Source organism: Sorex araneus, chromosome 1 (assembly GCF_027595985.1).
Source record: "Sorex araneus isolate mSorAra2 chromosome 1, mSorAra2.pri, whole genome shotgun sequence".
In the NCBI taxonomy this organism is placed as follows: Eukaryota; Metazoa; Chordata; class Mammalia; order Eulipotyphla; family Soricidae; genus Sorex; species Sorex araneus.
In genome coordinates this window covers 175,507,166-175,532,285 of record NC_073302.1, presented here as the reverse complement: position 1 = coordinate 175,532,285, position 25,120 = coordinate 175,507,166, and the positions used below count along the sequence as shown (strand labels likewise).

Sequence of the window (25,120 nt, the reverse complement as noted above, 5' to 3'; positions counted from 1 at the left end):
AGTTATTTATAATTTTATTTAAAAAATTTAATGATTCCAGCTAGAGTTTTTCAATTTTATTCATTTTCTCAAAGAACTGGTGCTTAGTTTTACTTATTTTACCACTTTTTATAAATAAGCTTTTTAAATAATCAGGTTGCAATGCATCCACTTGTAATAAATTATTCTAATAAATTCCAAACATACTTTTTATAGAAAAGTAATTTAAGTATCCGAATGTTGATCTAGACACAGGAAAAACTTAACTGTCATTGATTACTAGATCCTTCAGAAACTCATTATTATTTATTTGTCATCACTTGTCATCCCGTTGTTCATTGACTAGTTCGAGTGGGTGCCAGTAATGTCTCCATTTGTCCCTGTCACATGCCAGTGTAGTCCAATGGCATCTGCTCACTCTGGGAGCATGAAGAGCCTCAAATTGTTCATTCAGGGTCTTGACAAAGAGGTCCGACCATCTCATTGGTAGGCGGCCAGGTGTTCTTTTGACGTCCCATGGAATCCAGTTGGTAACAGCTCTAGTCCAGCGGTCATCTCTATATCGAATTACGTGTCGACCCATCTGATTTTCAATGCTGTGGCAAACGAGACAGTGTCTCTGATTCTTGATCATCAATGGATGTCGGAACTCTGGATTCCTTCTCTCACTTGAGTGAAATGTCTTACTCCAAGCATAGTTCTTTTGATTCCTCTTTGAGATAGCTGAATAGTGTTCACGTCCTGTTTTTGTAGGGCCCACGTCTCTGAGTTAGTGCAGGAAGAATGGTGGAGTCAAAAAGATGTGCACAGAGCCAGAGGTTCTTCATCCTCTTAACCACTTCGTCGATGCTCTTGAAGGTGTTCCATGCTGCTCTCTTCCTCCTGTGCAGTTCAGGTGCCAGGTCGTTTGTCATGTTGCATTCTTGACCTAGGTACACATAACTGCTGCATTCGGAGATGTTCATTCCATTGAGGGCAAATGGAACATCAGGAACTAGTCTGTTTCTCATGAACATTTTCTTTGTGAGATTCAGCCACAGTCCAACCTTTCCACACTCACAGTCAAAGTCAGCCAGCATTCATGCCGCTTGGCTGATATTTGATGTGATGAGAATGATGTCACCAGCAAAGCAGAGGTGGTGTAGTTGTCGACAATCTATCTTCACTTCTATTCCTTCCCATTCCAGTAGTCACATGATGTTCTCGAGGGTGGCACTGAAGAGTTTCGGTGAAATGGTGTCACCCTGCTGAACCCTTCTCTTTACGTCGATGACCACATCTTTGTAGAATGGTGAGATCCTGGTGGTGAATCTGTAATACAGCTCACGGAGGATCCTGATGTATTGAGTTTTAATACCCAGTTTGGCTAGGGCTTTGATGACTGCTTCCGTCTCAACAGAATTAAAGGCCTTCATTAAATCAATGAACACTAGACAGAGTGGTGTCTTGAACTCTTGTAAAACCAATGATCGTGGTTACCATGTGGATATGGTTGATCGTGTTAAATCCTTTTTGGAACCCAACTTGCTTGCATGCTTGTCCTTTGTCTAGTGTTCTGCCAATCCTACTCAGGATGACTCAAGTTAATAACTTGTAGACGATATGGACAACAGGCAGATCAAGCGATAGTTGCCAATGTCATGGATGTCTCCCTTCTTGTACAACAGGATGGTCCTGCTGGTTTTTTATTGGGATGGAACCTTGCATTAAGACGGGTAGTGTGTGAAGAGCTAAACCAGTGTATTGATGAGTACTGGCAGCAGATTCTTCAGGTGTTCAGGTCTGACCTCACCTGGACCAGGTACTATACACCTGTACATTTCTTTACCAATGAAATGGCATGTCAGATTTCAGTAGGAAGAATGCTGGGAACGACATATCCATCCTGTGAAATTTGGTATGCGGGCAGGTGGACGTGGCTATCAAAGAGATCTGAGTAGAAGTCGTGGATAACCTTTTCCATTGCCCTTCTGGGAGATGTGATAGATCCATCAGTATGTCGGAGGGCAGTCATCTTGGTCTTGTAGTTGGTGAAGGACAGGCGGGTTTTGCAAATACTTTGCCCGGCTTCTGCCACATCGACCAACACTGCTGCTCTTCTCTCTTTGAGGTCTTCCTTTATTGTTTCTCTGCACAGTTTTGCAAGCTCAGATATTAGCTTGTAATTGCCTGAGGCTTGTGCCAGACTACGTTTGGCTCAAGAGTTTCCGAGAATAGGTGACTTTTTGTGGCTTTCTCTCTCTCTGCATTCATGGAGGTGCTGAAACAGTTGATAGTATTCCTCATTGATGTTGTTAACAATAGCATCTTCCCATATAGCCTCAATAATGCCAAAGAGCTCCCAGTTGGTGGTCATTCTGGGAGTTCTCTTCATAAACTTTGAAGCCCTTTCTCCCTACTCCATGAAGTAGAATTTCGCACAAAGGAGATGGTAGTCTGATTCAATTTGGAATTTTGGGACAACAGCGACAAAACTGTCAATTGAATATCATGTGGTCAGTTCATTGTGGAACTGTCAACTGGGAGACTCCCGTGTCCAGCGTTTAGATTCGGCCTTCTGGAACTGCGAGTCACCATGGATGGTCTTGGTCAACATGATGAACTCAGACAGTTTCTCACCCTGTTCGTTCTATAGGTCCTGATGTGGAGTTTTTGGGTGACCTTCTAGGTCCTATCTTGGCATTAAAATCATGAACATTGACCTTGTGTGGTCTTCTTTATAGAACTTTTCCAGTTCTATGTAGAACTTCTCAATTTATTCTTTGTCATAGTTGGATGTTGGTGTGTAGACAACAAAGATAGAAACTGCTGGCAATGAGCGACATCTAGTCAAACAAAAGTGTCCGATTCAGGTTGTTAGGCATTTGAAAGAATCAATGCTCATGGCTAAGTTTGTGTTGAGAAGGACACGAACACTGCCGATGCCTCTATGTCACATGTTCTGAGGAACAGTTCTTCTCCAGTGTCAAAAACGGTGTGATGTGCTCGATGCCTTCTTGTCTTGGTCAATTCAATGACGTCATAGTTGATCTTCTGCGCTTGCACCATCAAGTCCTCGATGGATGCTTCTGATGCCAGCATGCATGTGTTAAAAGTGCAAACAGTCATTTTAGTCCTTCTTCGTTTTGGCAGCCTAGTTTGGCCCTGAGATTTTATCAGCCTCTCTTTGTCTTTCTCAACACTACCATATTGGGGGCTCTTCCAATATGGTAGAGCCATATTGGAAGGTCAGGAGAATTAGGCCCATTGTTGTAACTGTTTTAGGCACATTGAATATGCCATGGGCAGGTTGCCAGGCTCTGCCATGGGTGAGGGATACACTCGGTAGCTTGTTGGGCTTTCCAAGAGGGATGGGGGCTTTTAGGGCGGCCTATAATCACCATTATAAGTGTTCTGATGGTTCATGTCATATTTGAACCCCATCAAATATGGTGTGGTAATGATGGAAAATGGGCAGGAAGTGTTTATGATGTGTCAGGAAAGCAGTCTGGAGCGTGGCGGCAGTTGGGTAGTGGAAGTCGGCTGATAAGGAATTTATCTGGCTCTGGCAGGGTTGGTTTTATGGCTGTGACCCCTGGGTCACCAAAGATTGGTAGAAGCAGGCAGCAGATTATTTACTTAGCTTTACAAAATTATATTTAATTTTAGGTGCTATGGTTTACAATTCTATTAATGACAGTGTTTCTTGCATAAAGCATTCCAGCCCCAACTCCTCCATAAGAGTGTCCGCTTCCCTCTACCACTGCCTTAGTGTCCTCGTAGCCTTGCCCCCACCAAACCCCTGACTGTAATCAGCTTCCTATTGAGGACCAGTTCTCAGGTTCTGTTTCTTTTGGGCATTTGTCTTTCCCTTGCTGTTTCTTTATATCTCACCTATGATAGACATTCTTCTGTGCCTGTACTCCTCCTGACTAGCCTCATTCAGCGTGAAACTCTTCATATGATCTCCATAGCAGCAATCTGCATGACTTCCCCTTTCTTACAGTGGGGTGGGGTTCCACTGTGCATGTGTACCACAGTTTCTTTATCCACTGTCTGCTCTTGGCACCTGTCATTTCCAAAAAGCAGCTCAGAATCTGATCGTGCTCTTCCTGCTGCCCTGTGTGGTGAGCCAGTACTGCTGCTTCAGAGTTTTAACTGCAGCAAGTATTTCAAAAGGTTTCAAAATTTTCTAAAAAGGTTTTCCACCTCTTGGAAAATAAATTCAGACTAGTGATTTTTTACAAAAAAAAAAAGAAGAATGAATGGTGTCTGTGGCTGAGGCATGTGGGCATTTTGGCACCTAAAGGTGTAAATATTCAGTATACCCATATGCACTTGTTTTCCATGTGGCTCTCTCAATTTTCTCATAACAATATGTCTTGGAAATCTTTTCATTTATGCATTAGCTTTTGGTTACTGCATAGGAGATTACCATAAGCTCAAAAGATTGACATTTTATTATCCCAATGTTCTGTAGTTTAGAAGTTAAGTAAGGCATGACTTGATTTTTAAGATTAATCAGCTGTAGCAAAGGCTCCACCTTTTTAAAAGGCTCTGGAGAAGACTCTGCATCCAAACCATTACAGAAAATTTAAGATCTCAGCATGTTCAGGCTGGAATTATTCTAGATTGTTCTTATATCCTGAATTGTAGTAGGTAATGGAACCTCAACAAAGAATTAATGGTTCAAGAAACTATTTTGTCATACTATTTTTTTTAATGACAATGGAAATTCAACTCTGCAGGCTGGCACCTTTATGGATTCTAGCTGCTTTTCAGTATATGTGTGTGTGTGGGGGGGTGTATGACATATTTCACTATATTTTGGGTCTTTTAATTCTATAGAGCTCTGCCTGGTACAAGGGAGGGATAGTGCAGATTCCTTGCTTCCCAATGAACCCTCTGTACCAAGTATGTCCCCAAGCACCATCAGAGACCACTCCTGAGCACAGAGACAAGAGTACTCCCTGCGCCCCAATGGATGTGCTTTCCAACCAGAAACAAAACCAAGAATGAAAATTCATATTGAACAATATAATCTCACAAATAAAATTTTCATTGTAGTCTTTGTCTTTACTTTTTTTTTTTTGGAATAGCCTCACAGTTTACTTGCACATAGAACTGAATAATATAAAACATCGAGTCCTGAAGATTTGGCTGTGATGTTGGGCATTGTGCCCCAGGGAATTGCCTGGCATTCAAAGGGCAGGAAGCGCCTTCCTGCTATTACCAACTTGCTTTGTTTGGATGGCGTGGGGGGCTGGGAGTGGCCAAGCTGACTGGAACCTCAGGACAGTAGTGCTCAGGCTACTCCTATGGACAGATGTGGTCTCTAGTTCTTAAACTTTTACTTTGACTCACATTTCTTTGAAGTAAAAGTTGAGCATCATGAAAGTGTTAACCTATGTGTGATTTATCTTTTGAAATGTTGTCTTGATTTTTTGAAACCTATCCAAAACTCCTATATTCTTTCCTAATTTTTTCCTGTGAACTTGACATTATTAGAATCTAGCCACAAAGACTTAATGGCTCTTGATCCTGCAGAATTCAGAACGCTTACAGTAATCTGTGTGTGGCCAGGGAAGAGCAGAGTTACACATTATTCGGAAGTGTGTATCCTAGTTAGTCCTACAATAGACTGGATGAATTTTATTTAGAAAATAAATTCTGGGCGACATCTGGCAGTGCTCAGGGCTTACTCCTGGCTCTGTGCTCAGAGCTCACTCCTGGCAGGAATTGGGGGACCCTATGGGGCACTGGGGATCTAACCTGTGTTGGCTAAATGCAAGACAAGCACCCTCTCTGCTGTACTATTGCTCTAATGCAAAAGAAGTCATAATTTTGAAAGATACATATAGTTGGAATATAAGTGATTAAGACCTAATAATGACGATTTCAATAATAACACTGAAAGTCAACATTATCTTATGCTATTAAGCAACTTATATGAACTAAAAACTTTATGTGCATAATTTCACTTACTAGTCACACCTACAAATTTTTCAATCTCATTGTATTCACTCACAGATAAGGAAATAGGTCAGAAAGGCTAAGCTACTTTTATAAAATCACACAACTTCGTCATGCTATAATCTATCTAGAATATAAAATAAAAGATGTTTTCAAAGTTCCTATTCTTAATTCCTGTTTTGCTTAATACCATAACCTGCTTCGAGTACATGAAGCCTAATATGGCACTAATTCAAGACCTAGATGAGTAAAATCCACCCAATTTTTAAATTTCTAAGCTTGAAGAAAAAAGTAATACTCCTATTTTCACTGAGGTACTGTAATTTATAATACCGTCAGTGATAATTCCGTGCATGTGCAGTTCCAGTACCACACTTGCTGTGCTGCATCAGTACTGAGGAAGTGTCCCACAGCCTTCCCTCGTGAAGCTCACTCTAGACAAACCACCCAGTTCTGTTGCCTTTGACTCTCTTGCTCCTTTGCCAAATTTCTTGCCATGGGAGGGAGGTGGGGGGCATGTTATTACTCCATGTACATTTGAATGCCATTTGGTATTATCTCCAAAACTATGCTATGCTACAGCCATTTTTATAAAAGATTGCCTTGATTCTGCATATAGGGGATATTTCCATCTCCTTGTGTCTGCTGTTTCTTTTTGGTGATTTATACTCTTTTTTATGAGTCTTTTACCTTTGTTAAGCTGATTTCTAGTTAATTCATTTTGAGGTGCAATTATGAATAGGATTTTTTAAATTTCTATCTTATCTACTTCAGTGTTTGCATATAGAAGTTCCATGAATTTCTGTGTGTTGATTTTATTGCCTTCCACTTTACTATAAAAGTTTATTTCTTCTAGGATATTCTTTTCCTATAGCATCTTTAGGGCTTTCTAAGTATTGTATTATGTTTTCTGTAAATAGTGATAGTTTAATTCATCTTTTCTGATTTGATGCCCTTACTATCTGATACCCTTGCTATATTTACTATCTCTTTTTTTAGTTGCTAAGGCAGGGACTTCCAGTATATTGAATAATAGTGGTGGAAAACCTTATTTTATGCCTGATATCAGAGGAAAGGCTTTTGGCTGTGAGTTAGTGGTAAATGTTTTTAAAACCATTGAGGAAAATTCCTTTTTCCCCCTTTTATTAAGATTTTTTTCATGAATAAATGGTAAATTTTGTATCACATGCTTCCTCAGCATCCATTGATATGACACTATAATTTTTATTCTTGTATTTATATGATACATTAATTAATTTGCATGTATTAAAACCTCTTGTATCAGCGGGATAAATCCTACTGTGTTGTGGTATATTTGTGGTGTATTTTAATGTGTTTTTTGATTTAATTCACTGATATGTTGTTGAGGGTCTTTGGGAAAATATATGTTCTCTCTTTTTTTTTTTTTTTTTTTTGCTTTTTGGGTCACACCTGGCGATGCACAGGGGTTACTCCTGGCTCTGCACTCAGGAATTACCCCTGGCCGTGCTCAGGGGACCATATGGGATGCTGGGATTTGAACCCGGGTCGGCCGCGTGCAAGGCAAACGCCCTACCCGCTGTGCTATCTCTCCAGCCCCCAATATGTTCTCTTTTTTTAAGATAAGTGTAGGTAGGAATAATCTCCAGATAGGTGTAACTCTTTAAAGTATTATTAGTTCTGTAACTCTGCCAATAGCCAGAATGTTGTCATCACCATCCCTCATGTGAGTCAGTGGATTCTTTTTCAGTTCTTGCTGCCCAAATCAGCTGGCTTCAGATTATTGTATCATTTCATTAGTAGTTACTTTTTTATGCACCAGTTTTGTGAGGCATCATAAAATACTATGCTGAACCTGTGGACTGATTATTCATATATTTCACATGACTCATCTGACTTCAGAGCCTGGTGATGACCATCTAACCTTCAAAAATAGCAACTCTAGGTAGAGGGGAAAGAACGCGAAGGTCTGGGGTTCATTCAGTCTCCAGTACCACGAAGAGTATCCCAGATCCCACCCCCGGCCCGAACACTTGCCCAAACACCAAACCAAAACATAAAACACCTACAGCTTCCCCTTTGTACATGTACAATAAATTCCTTTCTCCTTGAAATTAAGTCCAGCAACAGAAAGACAAGAGCTCAGCTTTGTGGAATTAAGTTCTTTCTTCATTCTTACCAAAATTTTTTTGTTTTCTCGTTTATTTTTAACAACTTTTTAAAAACTTATTTTTATTATTAAAATTTGTATTAAGGCACCATGATTTATGAAGTTATTCATAATTGAGTTTCAGGCATATTCCAGCATCAGTCCCAGCACCAGTGTCTGCTTCCCTTCACCAGTGTCCCAAGGTTCCCTCCGTTTTTCCGTTTTTTTTCTTTGTTTGTTTGTTTGTTTTTGCTTTTTGGGTCACACCCAGCGATTCTCAGTGGTTATTCCTGGTTCTGCACTCAGGAATTACCCCTGGCGGTGCTCAGGGGACCATATGGGATGCTGGGAATCGAACCTGGGTCAGCTGTGGGTCAGCCACGTGCAAAGCAAATGCCCTACCCGCTGTGCTATTGCTCCAGCCCCTGGGTTCCCTCCTTGACAGGTTCATTTTTCAGTTTGGTTGTTGTACTTTGAGTCTCGTGATATCCACATTATTGGTTCCATAGTTTCGTTATGTAGACAGATGTATCAGGTACATACAAGTTTTTAAAAGTACCATACATCAGGATAAATACATAATATCATAGCTTTGGGGGAAGTATAAAATACTACAAATATATTATTTGATATTGTATAGTTAGTTTTTTACAGTTAACTTATCAAGCTTCTATAGCTGTAGTTATCATTTTAGGTTAGAAATATAATATAGATGTAGGAGACTTGTCTTGTACATAACTAAAATAATAAATATATTTTTGGATTTTGGGCCACATTCAGCAATGCTCGGGTTGCTCCTGGCTCTGCACTCAGGAATTACTCCTGGAGGTGCCCAGGGGACCATATGCGATGTAGGGGAAATAACTCAGGCTGGCTGTGTTCAAGGCAAGCACTGTACTGGTGTACTCTGTCTCTAGCCCTAAGAGTATTATTTGAAGGTCAGAGGTATAGTACAGATGCAGGGAGCACTTGTCCTGTGCATAGCTTATTCTCGTAATACCTAGTATTTCATGTGGTCAGAGCCAGGAAAAAATTCTGAATACTGTAGGGTGTGACCAATAAGACAATAAAATTGCAAATTTTATGATGAAATTTTATTGAAAGAACATTGTAATAAGATGCCTTGATTTGCTTTTGGTTTGATGGTAGATTTCTGCATTATTGTCACCTCATGAACTTTAACTCTGAGATTGATTATATGACTTCTACAGGAATATATTTTTTTCAATCTTATTGTCTATTTTCTTACACTATGACTGCGTGTGACTTTTATTTTTAACTTCTAAAATTCTTTAAATAACTAGTACTTATGAAGTACTTACAAATTCATAAAAATTAAATTTCAAAAAGTACTCAAATCTAAGGTATCAGAAGAAAGGAAGGAGCAATGGAGCAGACATCAGTTGCTGAAGTCAGAGAATAGGTAGAATAAATCATTTAACTCAAAAGATTTTTTTTAAGCTCAGTAAAATTTAGTCAGACAAACTTAGGGATGGAAAAAGGTGTAAAAGGAAGAGAAGAGACTAATTCTACCCAACATTTAACAAGAAATTTTACAAATTTTCTACTGATTCTTGCAGTTTCTCATTTTTATCTTTAGTTATGAAAACTTTAATATTTTGAAGTTGGCACATACATTGGGGTCCCCTTGAACGTGGTTACTTAACACAGTTTGCAGCACCAATGTCTGTCACCTGGCCTGTTTGTTTCTTTTTTTTTTTTTTTTTGCTTTTTGGGTCACACCCAGCGATGCACAGGAGTTACTCATGGCTCTGCACTCAGGAATTATTCCTGGCGGTACTTGGGAAACTGTATGGGATACTGGGATTCGAACCTGGGTTGGCCGCGTGCAAGGCAAACGCCCTACCCGCTGTGCTATTGCTCCAGCCCCCCCCCCTTTTTTTTTTTTTTGCTTTTTTTGGTCACACCCAGCAATGCACAGGGGTTACTCCTGGCTCTGCACTCAGGAATTACTCCTGGCGGTGCTCAGGGAACCATATGGGATGCTGGGAATTGAACCTGGATCGGCCACGTGCAAGGCAAATGCCCTACCCGCTGTGCCTCTTGTTTCTGGATGTTTACTTTCCTCCCCAAATTAGGAAAATGCCAAGCTATTATTTCCTGAAGTGGACTTTCTTTACCTTTCTCTGCCTATTCTCTTTTCTTCTGGGATCTCTATATGTGTGTGTATTAAAAAAAAATTGCAAGGGTGGGGGGAGACATAGCAGGCAGTGTTCAGGGTTTACTTAGGGCTCTGCACTTAGAGATCACTTGGGAGAGCTCGGGGTACCATATATGGTGTTGGGGTACCCTACCTACGGTACAATTTTTCAAACTTAGTGAATATTATTACTTATGATGTGGTACCATAGCACTCTCCCACTGTTTTTGTATGTTACAGTTCTTTTTACTGTGAAAATCATCAGCTCCGTTGACTTTTGCCTATTAAGCCACTGTACTGTATACTTTAGCTTAGTGATGATGCCTTTTCAATTTGCCATTTATCTTGGAAGATTTTTAATGTCTTTCTTTCTTATGAATCTCATTTCATTGATTTTTTTTAAATTTCACGTAATTTGCATTAACTGCTAATTTAAACTTTCCTTCAGCAGACCACGCTATTCCCCTAACATCGGAACTTTCCTCGCTGTTTCTTTTGCTCCATCACCTACAGCAAATTCCTCTGTTTCCTCATTTTCTTTAATGGTGTATATTGACTATAGTGGACTGCTTGAACAGCTCTTCCTTAGCTTTCTGAGTATCACTTATATCAGAAGTTTTGACTGCAGGATGTAATCTGAAGATGTTTGCCTTTCCAGGATACTATGGTATTATCGCTTTATACTAATATGTCTATACCTATTTAGTTGATGGTAAGTGTAGTTGATGGTAGAGGGAAGGGCTTATTTTTGGATCACAATGGATTCAAGCTTCTCCAAGGACCGCCATTGGCCCACCTGCAAGAGGTGTGCACTCCAACTCCCCTTCTCTGGGCTGTCCCATCACTGTATCACTGTCATCCAGTTGTTCGTCGATTTACTCGAGCAGGCTATAGTAATGTCTCCATTCGTCCCAGCCCTGAGATTTTAGCAGCCTCTCCTTACTTGTCTTTCCCAAGGATTGGAGGCTTCTTTCAGTATCAGAGGAATGAGACCTCTTATTGTTACTTTTTTGGCATATAAAATACGCCATGGGGAGCTTGCCAGGCTCTGCCGTGCAGGCGGAATACTCTCAGTAGCTTGCTGGGCTCTCCGAGGGCATATATATTTATTTCCTTCTATGATGATGTGTCCAGGAATATGTTCACTCATGTGTGAGGCGCGGCCCGAGTGTGTGGTAAGCAGCCTGGAGCATGGTGATGGTTGGGTAGTGGAGGTCGGCAGCCATGGCTGGGTCCCTTGGGGCAGGGAGGGCTCTCAGCAGCCCCCTCGGGGGCACCCCGAATGAAAACAACCTGGCACAGAGTCCAGTGGCATGGTTATGTGGGCCTCACTTTATGCTCTCTTCTAGGAGAAGCAGCCATGAATTCTGGAGGGTGGCCGATGAGGTGATTATCTGGCGCCAGTGTCATCCCCGGATCACTGGAGCCTGGGGGAAGCAGGCAGAGGATCTCTGCTCCTGGGTTCCATTGAGCCCAGAGTCCAAGATCACAAAGTTCTGCATTACCTGGGTTCTGTGGGACTTCACTCATGCATGAGGCTCGTCCCATATGCCTTGCTTTTCTAGTTGCTTCAGATTATCATTGGTCCCTTAGCTGTAGGCTAGTTCTACTCTGTAGGACCTATAGGGCCATAGACATGAAGAGAGAAAACTAGAAATTGCAGGTTAAGATGAGATTATTAAAAACAAACCAAGATTATTGATCCATGGGCTTAATAATCCTGATAGATGGTGATTCATCTAGAGCCATCTGTATTCTTGCCTGGCTGAGTGGTGCTAGGGAACAAGGTGATGTCTAGTCTTTGCTCCTCCGTGTTGCACTTGTCAGTTGTTTTACAGCATAACAGCCTTTAGACAGACCTTTTACTTGGCACCCAAGGGATCTAAAAATGAGTATTAAAAAGTGTTAAAAGTGTTAAAAGTATTAAAAGTATAGCAACTCTTATGATGTAACGTCAAATGTCACATACTGTCACCACTGTTTTTTTTTTTTAATCTCTGTGAGATACAGTTAAAGAGCTTTCATACATGAGTTTCAGTCATACTGTGATCGAACACCATCCCTCCACCATGGCACATTTTCCAGCACCAATATCCCCAGCATCCCCCCCACCAGCCTATCTCTCCCCTGCCTCTATGGCATACTATTTCGCTCTTACTTTCTCTTTATTTTGTGCATATGGTTTGCAATACAGATACTGACAGGCCATCGTGTTTGGTCCTTTATCTACTTTCAGCACACATCTCCCATCCTGTGTGATCCCTCCCATCATTATTGACATAGTGACCCTTTCTCTTTCCCAGTGCCTTCTCCCCAAGCTCATGAGGCAGGTCCCAACCATGGAAAAATCTTCCTAGATATTATCTCTACTGTCCTTGTGTCACCACTGTTTGGTGTTGCCTACCAGACTCAAGGGGAGGACAATTAGGTTCTTTGAGGAGTAGCAGGATTCTGGAAGAGCAGGAGAGATGAGCAATATATTTTCAATAAGATTGAGAAAATACAATTTGACACATGGAAGATGATCATTATTAAGGTCTAGTGTGGGAATGTGTATGGCATAATTAGACTGTGGCCAGTGCATAAGAATTGTCTCAGGATAATGCATAATTTTAAGTCAAGGACAAAGTTTTGAAGTACCTTTAATTATGATATAGAGGTTACGCTTTTAACTTGCAGGCAATGAGAAGCTACCAAAGGCAAATTTTTGTTTGTTTTAACACTGTTGAACTGACATGAATTAATGTGTGATTTTTTTAAGACCTAGGTGAGTGTAAGCAGGTAGTTAAGAGACAAATGTTTCTGAAAACATTGGAGATTTTTTTTTTTTGTGTGTGTGCTTTTAAACTTTTTTTTTTTTTTTTTTTTATTGAATCACCAAGTGGAGGGTTACAAAGTTCTCAGGATTATGTCAGTTATACAATATTCAAATACCCCTTCCTTCACCAGTGCCCATCTTACATTCCCAACCCCCCCAGTCTATCTGCTGCCCCCTCCCACCTCCCTAGTCCCCACCCTTATACGTGATAGGTTTCACTTCATTTGCGCTTATCTCGATTACATTCCATGTTTCAACACACAACTCACTACCGTTGCTGGGGTTTCCCCCCAAAAAGAAAAAGACAGTCCTATTGCCAACATTGGAGATTTTTAAGGACTGTTCTAAGCATCACAATGCGAATGAAAAGAAAAGAGGTAATAGACATGTATTAAAAAATACTAGAACTAAGGAGGAGAGACTTTTTTTATTGAATTACAGTGAAATATACAGCTACAAAGTTGTTCATTGTTCATGATTGGTTTTCATCGCATAGTGCTACAACACCCATTCCTTCACCAATGTACATTAGCCACCAACAATGTCCCAGTTTTCCTACCCCATGCCCACCTGCCTTTATGGAATGCTCTCCCTCTCTCTCTGTCTCTCTCTGTCTCTCTCTTCCTCTCTCTCTCTCTCTGTCTCGTTGATACTGAAATGTTAATATATATATGTGTCTTTATCAACCCTCAGTTCTTGTCTAGAGTGATCATTTCTAACTATTGTTGTCATACTGGTCCCTTCTCTGTCCTAAGTTCCCTTTGTCTCACGTATACTGTGGCAAACTTCCCATTGACCAGTCATTCTGGCCTTTATTTTTCCTGGCCTTGGATATTAGTCTCATACTTTTTTATTTTATATCCCAGAAATGAATGTAGTCATTCTATGTCTGTCCCTCTCCTCTGACTCATTTCATTCAGCATGGTACTTTCTGTATCCATCCATGCATAAGCAGACTTTATTTTCTCCTAACAGATGTGCAGTATTCCACTGTGTAGAAGTACCATAATTTCTTTAACCAGTAATCTGTCTTGGGCACTCAGTAAATTACTATTCATTATATCTCTCCATTTTTTGATGGGATTGTATATTTTTTTCTTCAAAAATTCTACCAGTGCCTTATATATCTTTTATATTAACCCATTATCAGATAGGTATTGGGTAAATAATTTTTCCCATTCCATGGGCTATCTCTGTATCTTGGTCACCATTTTTTTAAGGTGTGGAAGCTTCTTAGTTTAATGTAGTCCCATTTATTTATCTTTCATTTCACTTGCTTAGTCAGTGGTATTTCATTTTTGAAGATGACTTTAGCTTTAATGTCATGAAGAGTTCCTCTCACATTTTCCTCCATTTGCTTCATGGGTTCAGACCTGATGTTGAGGTCTTTCATCCATTTTTTTTTAGCAACAAAAATACCTTTATTGAAGTGTGATATTTTTTAAATTTTTTATTTTATTGAATCACCATGTGGAAGGTTACATAGTTCTCAGGATTATGTCAGTTATACAATACTCAAATACCCTTCCCTTCACCAGTGCCCATATTCCATCACCAACCCCCCCAGTATACCTCCTGCCCCCTCCCGCCCCCCAGCCCCCGCCCTTGTAAGTGATAAGTTTCACTTCGTTTATGCTTTATCTTGATTACATTCCATGTTTCAACACATAACTCACTATAGTTGCTGGGGTTTCCCCCCAAAAAGAAAAAGACAGTCCTACTGCCAAGGAAGCATTTGATAGTTCTCCATTGCTGAGAATGTAGAGATATTAAGTCCCGCTGTTTGTTACATAACTTTTCTTTTTTCCCCCCCTCGTCCCACGCCACCGAGTTCATGCCTGCTTATTAATCACCACGCTGCTTGACAAAGGGAAAAAAAAATGAGAAAAATGGTTACTTCCCGTCATCAGCCGGCATGGGGCTATGACTTAGTTGATAGTCTAGTAGAATGTCTGCAAGCAGTTTCTGGAACCAGAAGTAGTGCACTGGTATCGGCCCTGGCTCGAGATTCCACCAGCGTCCCGCTGTTCCATGTACATAATAATTTTTTCCCTTATATCTCATTCCCACGCCACCAGGTCCGTGTCTGCTTAATGGACATCATACTATGGTTAACGCCACACCGCGTTTCTTCCTGAGAAAGAAGGATATTTCTCCTCCTCAGCCGTCATGGGGATATGGCTTAGTTCAGTCTAGAGAGATGGCTACCACTTTGATTGCCTTCAATATTTCAACAAAAGACTTACTATTCTTGTTAGGATTTCCCCCCAAAGTCTGACCCACTAAAAAGGAACCATTTCATATTGCTGATGATTAGATGACATTAGGTCGTGCGGCCGCAGCAGTGGTCGCACGGTTTTGGGTTTCTGTATAAAGTCCAGGGAAAGTACAGCCAGAAATTACATCACTGCAAACTTTTACCCTTTTATGGTGCTCATAAGATGGAAAAACCTAGAGAGAGCTGGATCGGCGTCTCCATTTTGTGCTCAAAAAGTGGTGGAAGCTGTGCTGTGCTCAGGAGGAAGGGGTTGAGAGAGAGAGGTTAAAAAAATAGAGAAATTCCCGGCTCCCACTGTCGCAGCCCGGCATAAGGTCTCAGTTCACATTCTGGAAGTAATTCAGTGGGCTGCTGGAGTCCAAAGGAGCTCTTTTGGGCTCTTCGATCATGCTCGAGCGGTAGCCGCGCCAAAAGGGGCTCTTTCATCCATTTTGATCTAACTCTTGTGCATGGTGTTAGAAATTTGAGTTCATTTTTTTACATGTAACTCCCAAATTTTCATAGCATTACTTATTGAAGAGGTTTTCTTTCCTCCATTTCATATTTCTTATTTCTTAATAGAAGATTAAGTAATAGTATATTTGATGATCTGTTTTAGTATATTCAACTCTATTCTATTTATCTGTGGGTCTGTCTTTATTCTGATACTATGCTGTTTAATTACTACAGCTTTGTAGTATCATTTGAAATTGGGGACAGTGATGCCCCCATCTTCTATTTCCCAAGGATTTTGTTAGCTATTTGTGGGAGTTTATTGTTTCATATGAATTTCAGGAGTGTTTGATCTAATTCTTTGAAATATAGGGACTGCATTAAATCTGTATAATGCTTTGGGTAGTATTGCCATTTTGACAATGTTAATCCTCCCAATGCATGAGCAGATGATATGTTTCCACTTCCTTGTGTCCTCTTTTATTTCTAGAAGTAGTGTTTTGTAGTTTTCTTCGTGTAGGTCCTTCACCTCTTTAGTTTCTTCGTGTAGGTCCTTCACCTCTTCACCACTTGATTCTGAGGTGCTTGATTTTCCAAGGCACAATTGTGAGCAGCGCTGTTTTTTGTTAGTTTTTATATAGGAAAGGCTTTTGGATATTTATTTCATAATCTGCCACTTTGCTATACAAACTTTTTGTTTCTAGGATCTTTTTTTGTAGACTCTTTAGGGTTTCCCATATATAGTATTATGTCATCTGCAGATAGTGAAAGTTTGACTTCCTCCTTTCCTGTCTTTATGCACTTTTATATTTTTCTTTGCCTAACTGCTATGGCAAATACTTCCGGTACTATATTGAATAGAAGTGGCAAGAGTGGGCAGCCTTGTCTGTGCCTGCTCTTAGGTGGAAGGCCTGTAGTTTATCTCTGTTGAGGATAATTCTTGATTCGGGCTTTTGGTAGATGGATTTGAAGAAAGTTCCTTCAACTCCCATCTTGTTGAGAATTTTTATCATGAATGGGTGCTAGGTATTGTCAAATGGTTTCTCTGCATTGATTGATATGATCATATTTTATTGTGATGCTGTATTATGTGGATAGAATTGCAAACATTAAACCATTATTGCATTTCTAAGATGAATCCCTACTCCGTCATAGCACATGACCTTTTTGATAGGTTGTTGGATTCTATTTGCTGGAAGTGAAGATCTTTACATCTGTGTTCATAAGGAGTATCAGTCTGTAATTATCTTTTTTTTCCTGTAGTGTCTCTGTATGATTTAGGTATCAGGATGATCTTTCTCTCATAGAAACCGTTTGGAAGTGTTTCTCTTTCTTCAGATTCCTGGGAAAGCTTGAAAAGTTTTGGTAGTAGGTTCTCCTTAAAAGTTTGAAAGAATTCACTAGTGAATCCATCTGGGTCTGAGCTTTGGTTTGTGGGAAAAGTTTTGATAATCTTTTCAATTTCCTAGATAGTGATGAGTCTGTTTGGGTATTTCAGATCCTCTTGGTTCAATCTGGGGAGGCTATCGGAATCGATGAATTTATCTATTTCTTCAAAGTTCTCTTGTCTTTTTGCCATAAAGATTCCCCAAGTAATCTCTGATGATTCTTTGAATTTCTTTGGTTTCTGTTGTGATGTCCCCCTTTTCATTTCTGATTCTGTTTATTAGGGTTTTCTCTCTCTCATTTTCCCTCTCCCTCTCTCTCTTTCTTTCTCTCTCTTTCTCTCTCTCCCTCTTTCTCTTTTTCCCTCTCTTTCTGAGTCTTGCTATTAGTTTATCAATCTTGTTTATTTATTTTTTTTAAAGAACCAGCTCTTGGTTTCATTGATCTTTTGGATTGTTGTTTTGAGATTCCAGCTGTTAATTTCTGCTCTGAATTTTATTATTTCCTTCCTCCTCCCTGATTTGGGCTCCTTTTTTGGGGGTCATTTTTCAAGATCTTATGCTGTGAAGTCAAGTTATTTATGTGGTTCATTTCTTCCTTCCTGATGTATGCTTGTCAAGCTGTAAATTTTCCTCTTAACACTGCTATTGCTGTGTTCCACAAGTTCTGGTAGATCGTGTCTTCACTCTCATTCGTTTCCAGGAATCTTTTGATTTTCTCTTTTATTTCCTCTATAACCCACTGGTACTTCAGTAGTGAGCTGTTCTGTTTCCAGGTGTTTGACTTGATTATATCTTTCTGTGTGTGATTAACTTCTATTCTCAGTACATCATGGTCTGAAAAGCTAGTTGATACAATTTTTATCCTCTTAATTTTATCGAGGTATGTTTTGTGGCCCAGTATGTGGTATATCTTGTAGAATGTCCCAGGTGCACTGAAGAAGAATGTGTATTTTGCTTTTTAAAGATGAAAAGCCCTGTATACATCTACTACCCCTCTCTCTTCCATTTCATTTTTCAATGCCAGTTATTTCCTTGCTGAGTTTTACTCTCATTGATCTATCAAGAGTTTACAAGGTAGTGTTGAAGTCTCCAACTACTATTTTGTTGTTACCAATATGCTCCTTGAAGTCTACTAGCATTTTTATTAATTACTTTGCTCTTCTCTCATTGTGTGTATATATGTTTATGAGTGTAATTTCTTCCTGATGTACATATCCCTGAATTATTAAGGAGAGAACTTCACTGTCATTTTTTTTTCTTTTGGGGTCACACCTGGCAATATGCAGGGGTCACTCCTGGCTCTGCACTCAGGAATCAGCCCTGGCGGTGCTTAGGGGACCATATGGGATGCTGGGAATCGAACCCGGGTCAGCCATGTGCAAGGCAAACGCCCTACCCATTGTGCTATCACTCCAGCCCCTTCACTGTCTTTTGTAACCTTTTTCAGCCTGAAATGTATGTTATCAGATACTACTATGGCCACTCTGGCCTTTTTGAAGGAGTTGTTTGCTTGAACAATTGTTTTCCAGCCTTTGATTTTGAGTGTGTATATGCTCTCACTATTCAAATGTGTTTCTTATAGGCAGCAAAATGTTGGACTCAATTTATAATCCTTTTTGCCATCCATCCTATGTCTCTTAATTGGTGCATTTAAGCCATTGATATTGAAAGAGATTATTGTTATGAGGTTTTGTGTCATCTTTCTTTAGAGGATTGTTGTGTTTTTTGGGTATGTCTTGCCTTATAGTAGCCTCTTGAGTTTTTCTTTCAAAATTGGTTTTGAGTCTGTGAAGTTCCCGAGCTGTTGTTTTACCATAAATTTGTGTATCATTCCTTCAAATGCAAATGAGAGTTTAGCTAGGTAAGGTATTCTTGATGAAACCTCCTTTTAAAAAAAAAAAACTATATCCCACCATTGACCTTGGGCCAGATGATTTCATTCAGTAGGTCTGCTGTAAATCTAAGGAATGCTCCTTAGATTTCCTTCTTTGATCTTGCTGCTCTCAGTATTGTATCTCTGTGGTTTTCATCATTCTGATTAGGATATGTCTTGGAGTCATTTTATTAGGGTCTCTTTGTGCTGGTACCTTTTTGGCTTCTTGGATCTGGATACCTGTGTTCTCCAGTTCTGGGAACTTTTCAGCAATGATGTCTTTAGCTGTTACCATCTCTTTGGGGGTGCCTCCCTGTCCCTCTGGGACTCTGATGATTCTTATGTTGTTCCTCTTGACTTAATCTCATAGTTTTCTGTTCTGCCTTTAAGTTATTTTGAGATCTTTTTCCATCTTTTGCTGTTGCCTGGAGGTTTTCTTCATCTCATCCTCAAGCTTACTGATTCTGCCTTCAGACGTTGTTACTCAATTGTTGAGGGCACCCATTGAGTTTTTCATTTCATCTATCAATTTTTTATTAATGCCATTTCTGTTTGTGGTTTTCTTATTTCTGCTCTCAGTTCATCCTGTGTTTATTGGCTGTCTGTTCTCCTTCCATCCTCCTGTGTTTTATTAGATGTCCATTCCACTGTTTCTTTGAGCTCATTAAACTCCCTCACTATTTCCTCTGTGAATTCTTTATCAGAGAGATTATGTGCATGGGCATTCCTTGTTGAGGCTTCGGGGCTCCTATCTTTATCCACTTTTTGTGGTTGGGTTCTGCAGTTTTGCCATGGTGCCTATGGTGGTCTGGAGATGGTTCTTTGTAATACCCCCTTGCCCCAGTTCAGTGCCAGGGAGCAATGTGGGGGAGCTTGGTGTTTAGTGGTCTCTTCTTTCCTCATATAGGATATGGTGGGGAAAATTAATGCCTCCCCCTCCTCTAGGGCATTCATTAGGGCTTTGCAGCCTCCATTATCCAAAACTGTCTCAAGCTCTCTGGCCCCCAGGAAAAAAATGAGACCTTTTTGTAATGTAATTCAGATAAAAAATTATCAACCAAGTCTACTAAGAGAAGAAGAAATAAGACATGGAATAAATAAAGGTATTAAGAGGCCCAGATCTGCTTGTTATTACCTAATGTGAATTCCTTTCTCCCTGGGGAACTCTTCAGATCTATGCTAACTATGAGTTTCACAGCAGACCCTAACCATGCTGTTGATCTGGACATGGTAGACAGACATCACAAACCATCCTTCTTATATAAGTCTAAAGGCGCTGTAGAGTAGAAGTTAGGGATAAAGATAATGATGACAGGCAGACTCCAAATTAGATAGTCTGGCACAAAATCTCTTTGATGTTCTTAAGTTTATGTGTATTGGTTCTAAACTTTCTGAACCTAAAACGATTATATAGTTCTTTTTTTCCCCCAAGAGTGGAACTGTGGTCAGAATACCATTTTTTTCTTTAGTGATTGGATCTTCTTTGGACTGTGAGATTGTTTAAGAGATCAAACTTCCTCCTACCAACTCCTGAGACATTATCAATTAACCACACACAGCCCATCGAACACAGCACAGCTATAATTAAACTAAATTACTGTGCAGTAGCTTTCATTACACAATGACACAGTTTTTGTTAGGACCATAGAGAGAGTTTAATTATATGTCTAGACTCCCCCTGAACTCAGAGCAGCAGTATTATTTTTGTCTGTTGAAGAGAGTTTGAGTTTTTTGTTATTTCCTTTTTCAAAGACCAAATGGTATGATGTTTGTTTTTTCTCTCCATTTTCTACATCAGTGCATATTTAGTGTAGGAAGCATTAATGTATCTGGAGATATAAATGTTTTCATGGAAAATGTACAGATTTTCATGTTTCTGTTTGATACATACTTCACTTGCCTCCAAAATATATTTTTCTTGAAATTACCCCAAACATCCTCTCTTAATTCATTAATGTGTAAAGCCTGTGCTATAGTTGAAAGTAAAGTCACCTCTTATATTACAAGATTTAAACTTCATGGCTTTGCGTGAGGACAGAATGTATCTACATGCACTCTCTTCCCAGCTAGCCACTGCCAGCATCTCTGACAGTGGGAGGAGCTGAGCCTGGAGAGTCCTGTTCATTCACACCACTGGTGAAGGAGCTCCCTCTACTCTCTTTTCCATCCTCAGCTCATTGTTCTCTTGGATGTCCCCTTTTTCTCCGAAACTCCAGAACATTTGGGGGCCTTTTATTAAGTTAATTTTCTGATGCAACTTCCCTGTTAAACTGATAAACCTTTCCATAACCAGTATCTCTAAAATTTCATCTTTTTGGAAACCTGACCACAGACATTGGAATGGGAGCGTGAGTATTCTCAACACCACACCCAGACCTAGCCACAGATATTGGAATGGGAGAATGAACATTCTCAGTACCCATTAGAAAGTTGCTGCACAATATGTTCTTGCTCTGATCCCATATAAACTTTACATATTGACAATTTTTGCTGAGTTCATATATTCATATATGCATACATATATTATTGTATACTCAGATCAACAATAAAGGATCTGGATGCATTAATTTAGTTATTACAGTTATGTTAATGCTATTAGAGAGCAAGATCCACAAGTTATATAATTGTTAAAAATGTCATTTTAAAGGTGAAACTCCTGCCTGAGTTTTAAAATACTCTCTCTCTCTATATATATATGTATATACACATACATTGGCTTTTCTAGAAGTGATTTTGTAAACATCATATACTGATAGTAAATACCTTTGAAGTGACTAAATGTCATTTTCCAGTTATTTTAGGATATTTCACAAATATAAAACTATCTTTTATAATTTATTTTTTTATTGAATCACCAAGTGGAAAGTTACAAAGCTTTCAGGCATAAGTTTCAGTTATACAATGCTCGAATACCCATCCCTTCACCAGTGCACATATTCCACCACCAAAAACCCCAGTATACCCCCCTGCCCCCCAGCCTGCGTAGCTGATAAATTTACTTTACTTTGTCTCTACCTTGATTGCATTCCATATTTCAACACAAAACTCGTTATTATTGTTAGAGTTTCCCCCAAAAATAAATAGACCTGCTGAAAAGGAAGCATTTAATAATCAGTTTTCCATTGCTGAGAATGAAGAGATATAATTTTGGATTTCTGTGTTTTAGTATTTTAGTAACTAAGTCCAGGGGGATTTATGCCAGAAATTGCATCATTTCCTCTCCTGGGGTGCCTGGGCTTAGTTCACAGTCTAGAGATATTTCTGCAAGAAGCTGCTTGGTACCAAAAGTAGTTTAGCTGGGCTCCGGATCATGGTCGATCAGCAGCGGAGAGGCCACACACATGTGCGGCTGCCCAGATTACATCTAGGTGGAGAGCGGAACATTTTTCAAATGTACCAATTTCACTTAAATGTATCAAAGTGATGTTGCTACAACATATCTACATTTCTTTAAACTACCATATTTTAAACTAATTTCAACTTACAAATTAATGTGGCAAATTTATGAAAGATAATAATTACCACCATTATTTAAATCTCTACAAGCTAGTGATTAAAAAGTGGGACTACATCGCTAGAGAAAAAACTGAGTTAATATAAATAACTTTTTGAATTAACCGCTCAAAAGTGTTTATTGTTGCATACCTAGTACCAGGGAAACCAGAAACATTTGTCTTCATGGAGTTATTCAGATAGTAAGAGAGACAACCTAAGAACCCCTTCCCACAAAAATATGCTTTAAAGAACAATAGGTGTATAAATAAAAGTATGAAAGATGTGGCCCATATCTGCATTTGGAGGAACAAAGTCTGTCACACAGGACCTGACACTGTAGCTGTGTCCTGGGGAGGGGGGCTTAAAAATTGATTTAGATATCCATTTAAGAAAGTGGGATAATTAGACAAGGATGAAGGATGCTTGAAGATCTTTAATGGGGAAGAGAGTAAGGCTTTTGATGGTAGTGAAAGTATTTGTAGAGCAGAGCAAGAAGGAGGAAAGTGACTAAATATTAGGCTGATGAGGGGCTTGGGGGCCTGATCATCAAGACTTAAAAGCCAGGATAAAGCAATGAGAAATCACTGAAGAGGGCTGATTACTGGCATCTATCCCAAGAACACAAAAACATTACTCCAGAAAGGTATTTGTTTGCACTCTAAGGACCATTTGAAGCACTGCTTTCGATAGTATAGACTGGAAGCAACCCAAGTGCCCAACAACATATGAGTGAACAAAGAAACGGCAGCATGTATGCACAACGGGGAACTCTGCAGCCTGCAGTTCCCCACCCTGGATGGAAACGGCAGGAGTCTGAGGGCAGCCGACCTCACTCACTAATGCAGTGTTAGGAAACATAGGATAAAAGGGTCAGTGATCACAGATCTTGAAAATCTGTCCATAAACCAGATTCTCAGTCTCAACACTGCCGCTGAGGACACTTGCTCATACCTGGTGCATCAGACTGCCTCTCTCCTCGTGTCTGATCCCTGAGAAGTATCATTCATTCCTGCAAGGGATCTCAGGAGGACCTGTACCCAGTTCCCTTGATGAGAGTCCACATTGGGTCCATGAGAAACACACACACTTATCCAGCTATAGTTTGAGGGCAATTGGGACACTCTCTTCTGACTCACCTGTTTCCTCCATCTATTTTTTTTTCATGAATGAAACACCAGTTTCTGATCCTCCAAATTCCCAAGTGACACATCAGGCACCATAAATTGTTACAGCACACATTCCACTTGAGTGGAAAGGTGTTTGTGGGGGTGGCCTCTTTCCCCTTATGAAGGAAGGAAAGTAGAAAGACTAAGAAGCATTTGGACAACGCTGTCTTCTAATGCCCCCAAATAATAGGCAGGGAAAACCAGAATAGACTAATACATGTATCACAGAGCTCTTCTATTCTAGTAGAGAGAAAGACAAATCAAATGACGCCATCTTGGGACTTGAAAGATAATACAGGCAGCCAGGCATTTTCTCTCCATGTGGCCTACCTCTGTTCTGTCCGAGTTTGCTAGGAGTGGTCCCTAAGGATGGAGCCACAAATAAGCCCTGAGCACAGCTGTGTGTGGCTCCAAGAAACAAAACAAACACAAACAAAAAGCTTGATACAGTCATCCTGCTTCAATCCAATAAAAGTCAAAGGTAGATATTGGTAAAAATATTTCTCATCTTCATGTTAGGAAAACAGAAGCATTTATACTTTTTAAGTAAAAGTGAGTAGAGCCTTGTTGCATGCATTAAAATAAAATGGTGCATGAATATATCTGAAAAGATTAAACATGTGTTTGGACCATATGAATAATTAGTTTTTACTTAATTTTTCTCCCCCTATTTAGTACCTCCATGAAAATGGAATTGTCCATCGTGATCTCAAACCAGAGAACCTTCTCTATGCAACTCCAGCCCCAGATGCACCACTCAAGATTGGTAAGAGCATTTCCAGATGTCTTAACCTATATCAGAAGAAACTTATTTCACTGAATTTTAAGATATTTCTTTATCTCTTGTCATCTATAAACAGTTTACTTCAGTATTTGGTATCTATAAATAATAATGTCGTGTCTAGTAGTTTGTATTCTTTTCTGGAATGTTAATTTGGAGACTGGTGCCTCCAGATTGCTCCTAAAGTTCAACAGGCTCTTTATTTCTGCTAGAGAAGATGAACATTGGGAAATTCTTATTGATCCGAGGTGACCTTTAAATCAACATTTTAGGGGAAGAAATGTTACATCCTGTATTCATCCCAAAGTAAATCCTCATTGCAAAAATAAATAAATAAATGAATAAATAAACACTATAGTAGATGGTTTCTCTTCAAGAGTATATGTTTTAAATCCTCTGAAAGGCATTGCTCATGTGTTCCTTTCCTTTATGAGTCTAACCTGATGAGTGCACTGCATTTATAAATGTGAACAGCCTTGAAAATTAAATTGTACAGATCATGGGAAAACTCAGACAACATAATGTGCTGTTTGAACGCAAGGAAGGGTGCTGACGGCCTGTGGGGAGTCCCTTGTTCTCAGACTCACTCCTGAAAGGCAGTGGACAGCAGTGGCCTTCATTTCCTTTAACATCACTTTCAAAGGCTGTATCCTTAAAGAATGTTCTTTA

The 25,120-nt window shown here is 39.7% G+C and overlaps 1 protein-coding gene across 2 annotated transcripts in view; it reads left to right on the top strand.

Moving 5' to 3' along the window:
* CAMK4 (calcium/calmodulin dependent protein kinase IV) overlaps positions 1–25,120 on the top strand; it is a 250,063-nt gene that overhangs the window by 181,035 nt on the left and 43,908 nt on the right. For both annotated transcript variants that reach the window (XM_004615785.2, XM_055124137.1), the window contains exon 6: positions 24,346–24,436. In XM_004615785.2, the coding sequence (XP_004615842.2) occupies positions 24,346–24,436 (91 nt within the window). The remainder of the gene's footprint in view (positions 1–24,345; positions 24,437–25,120) is intronic.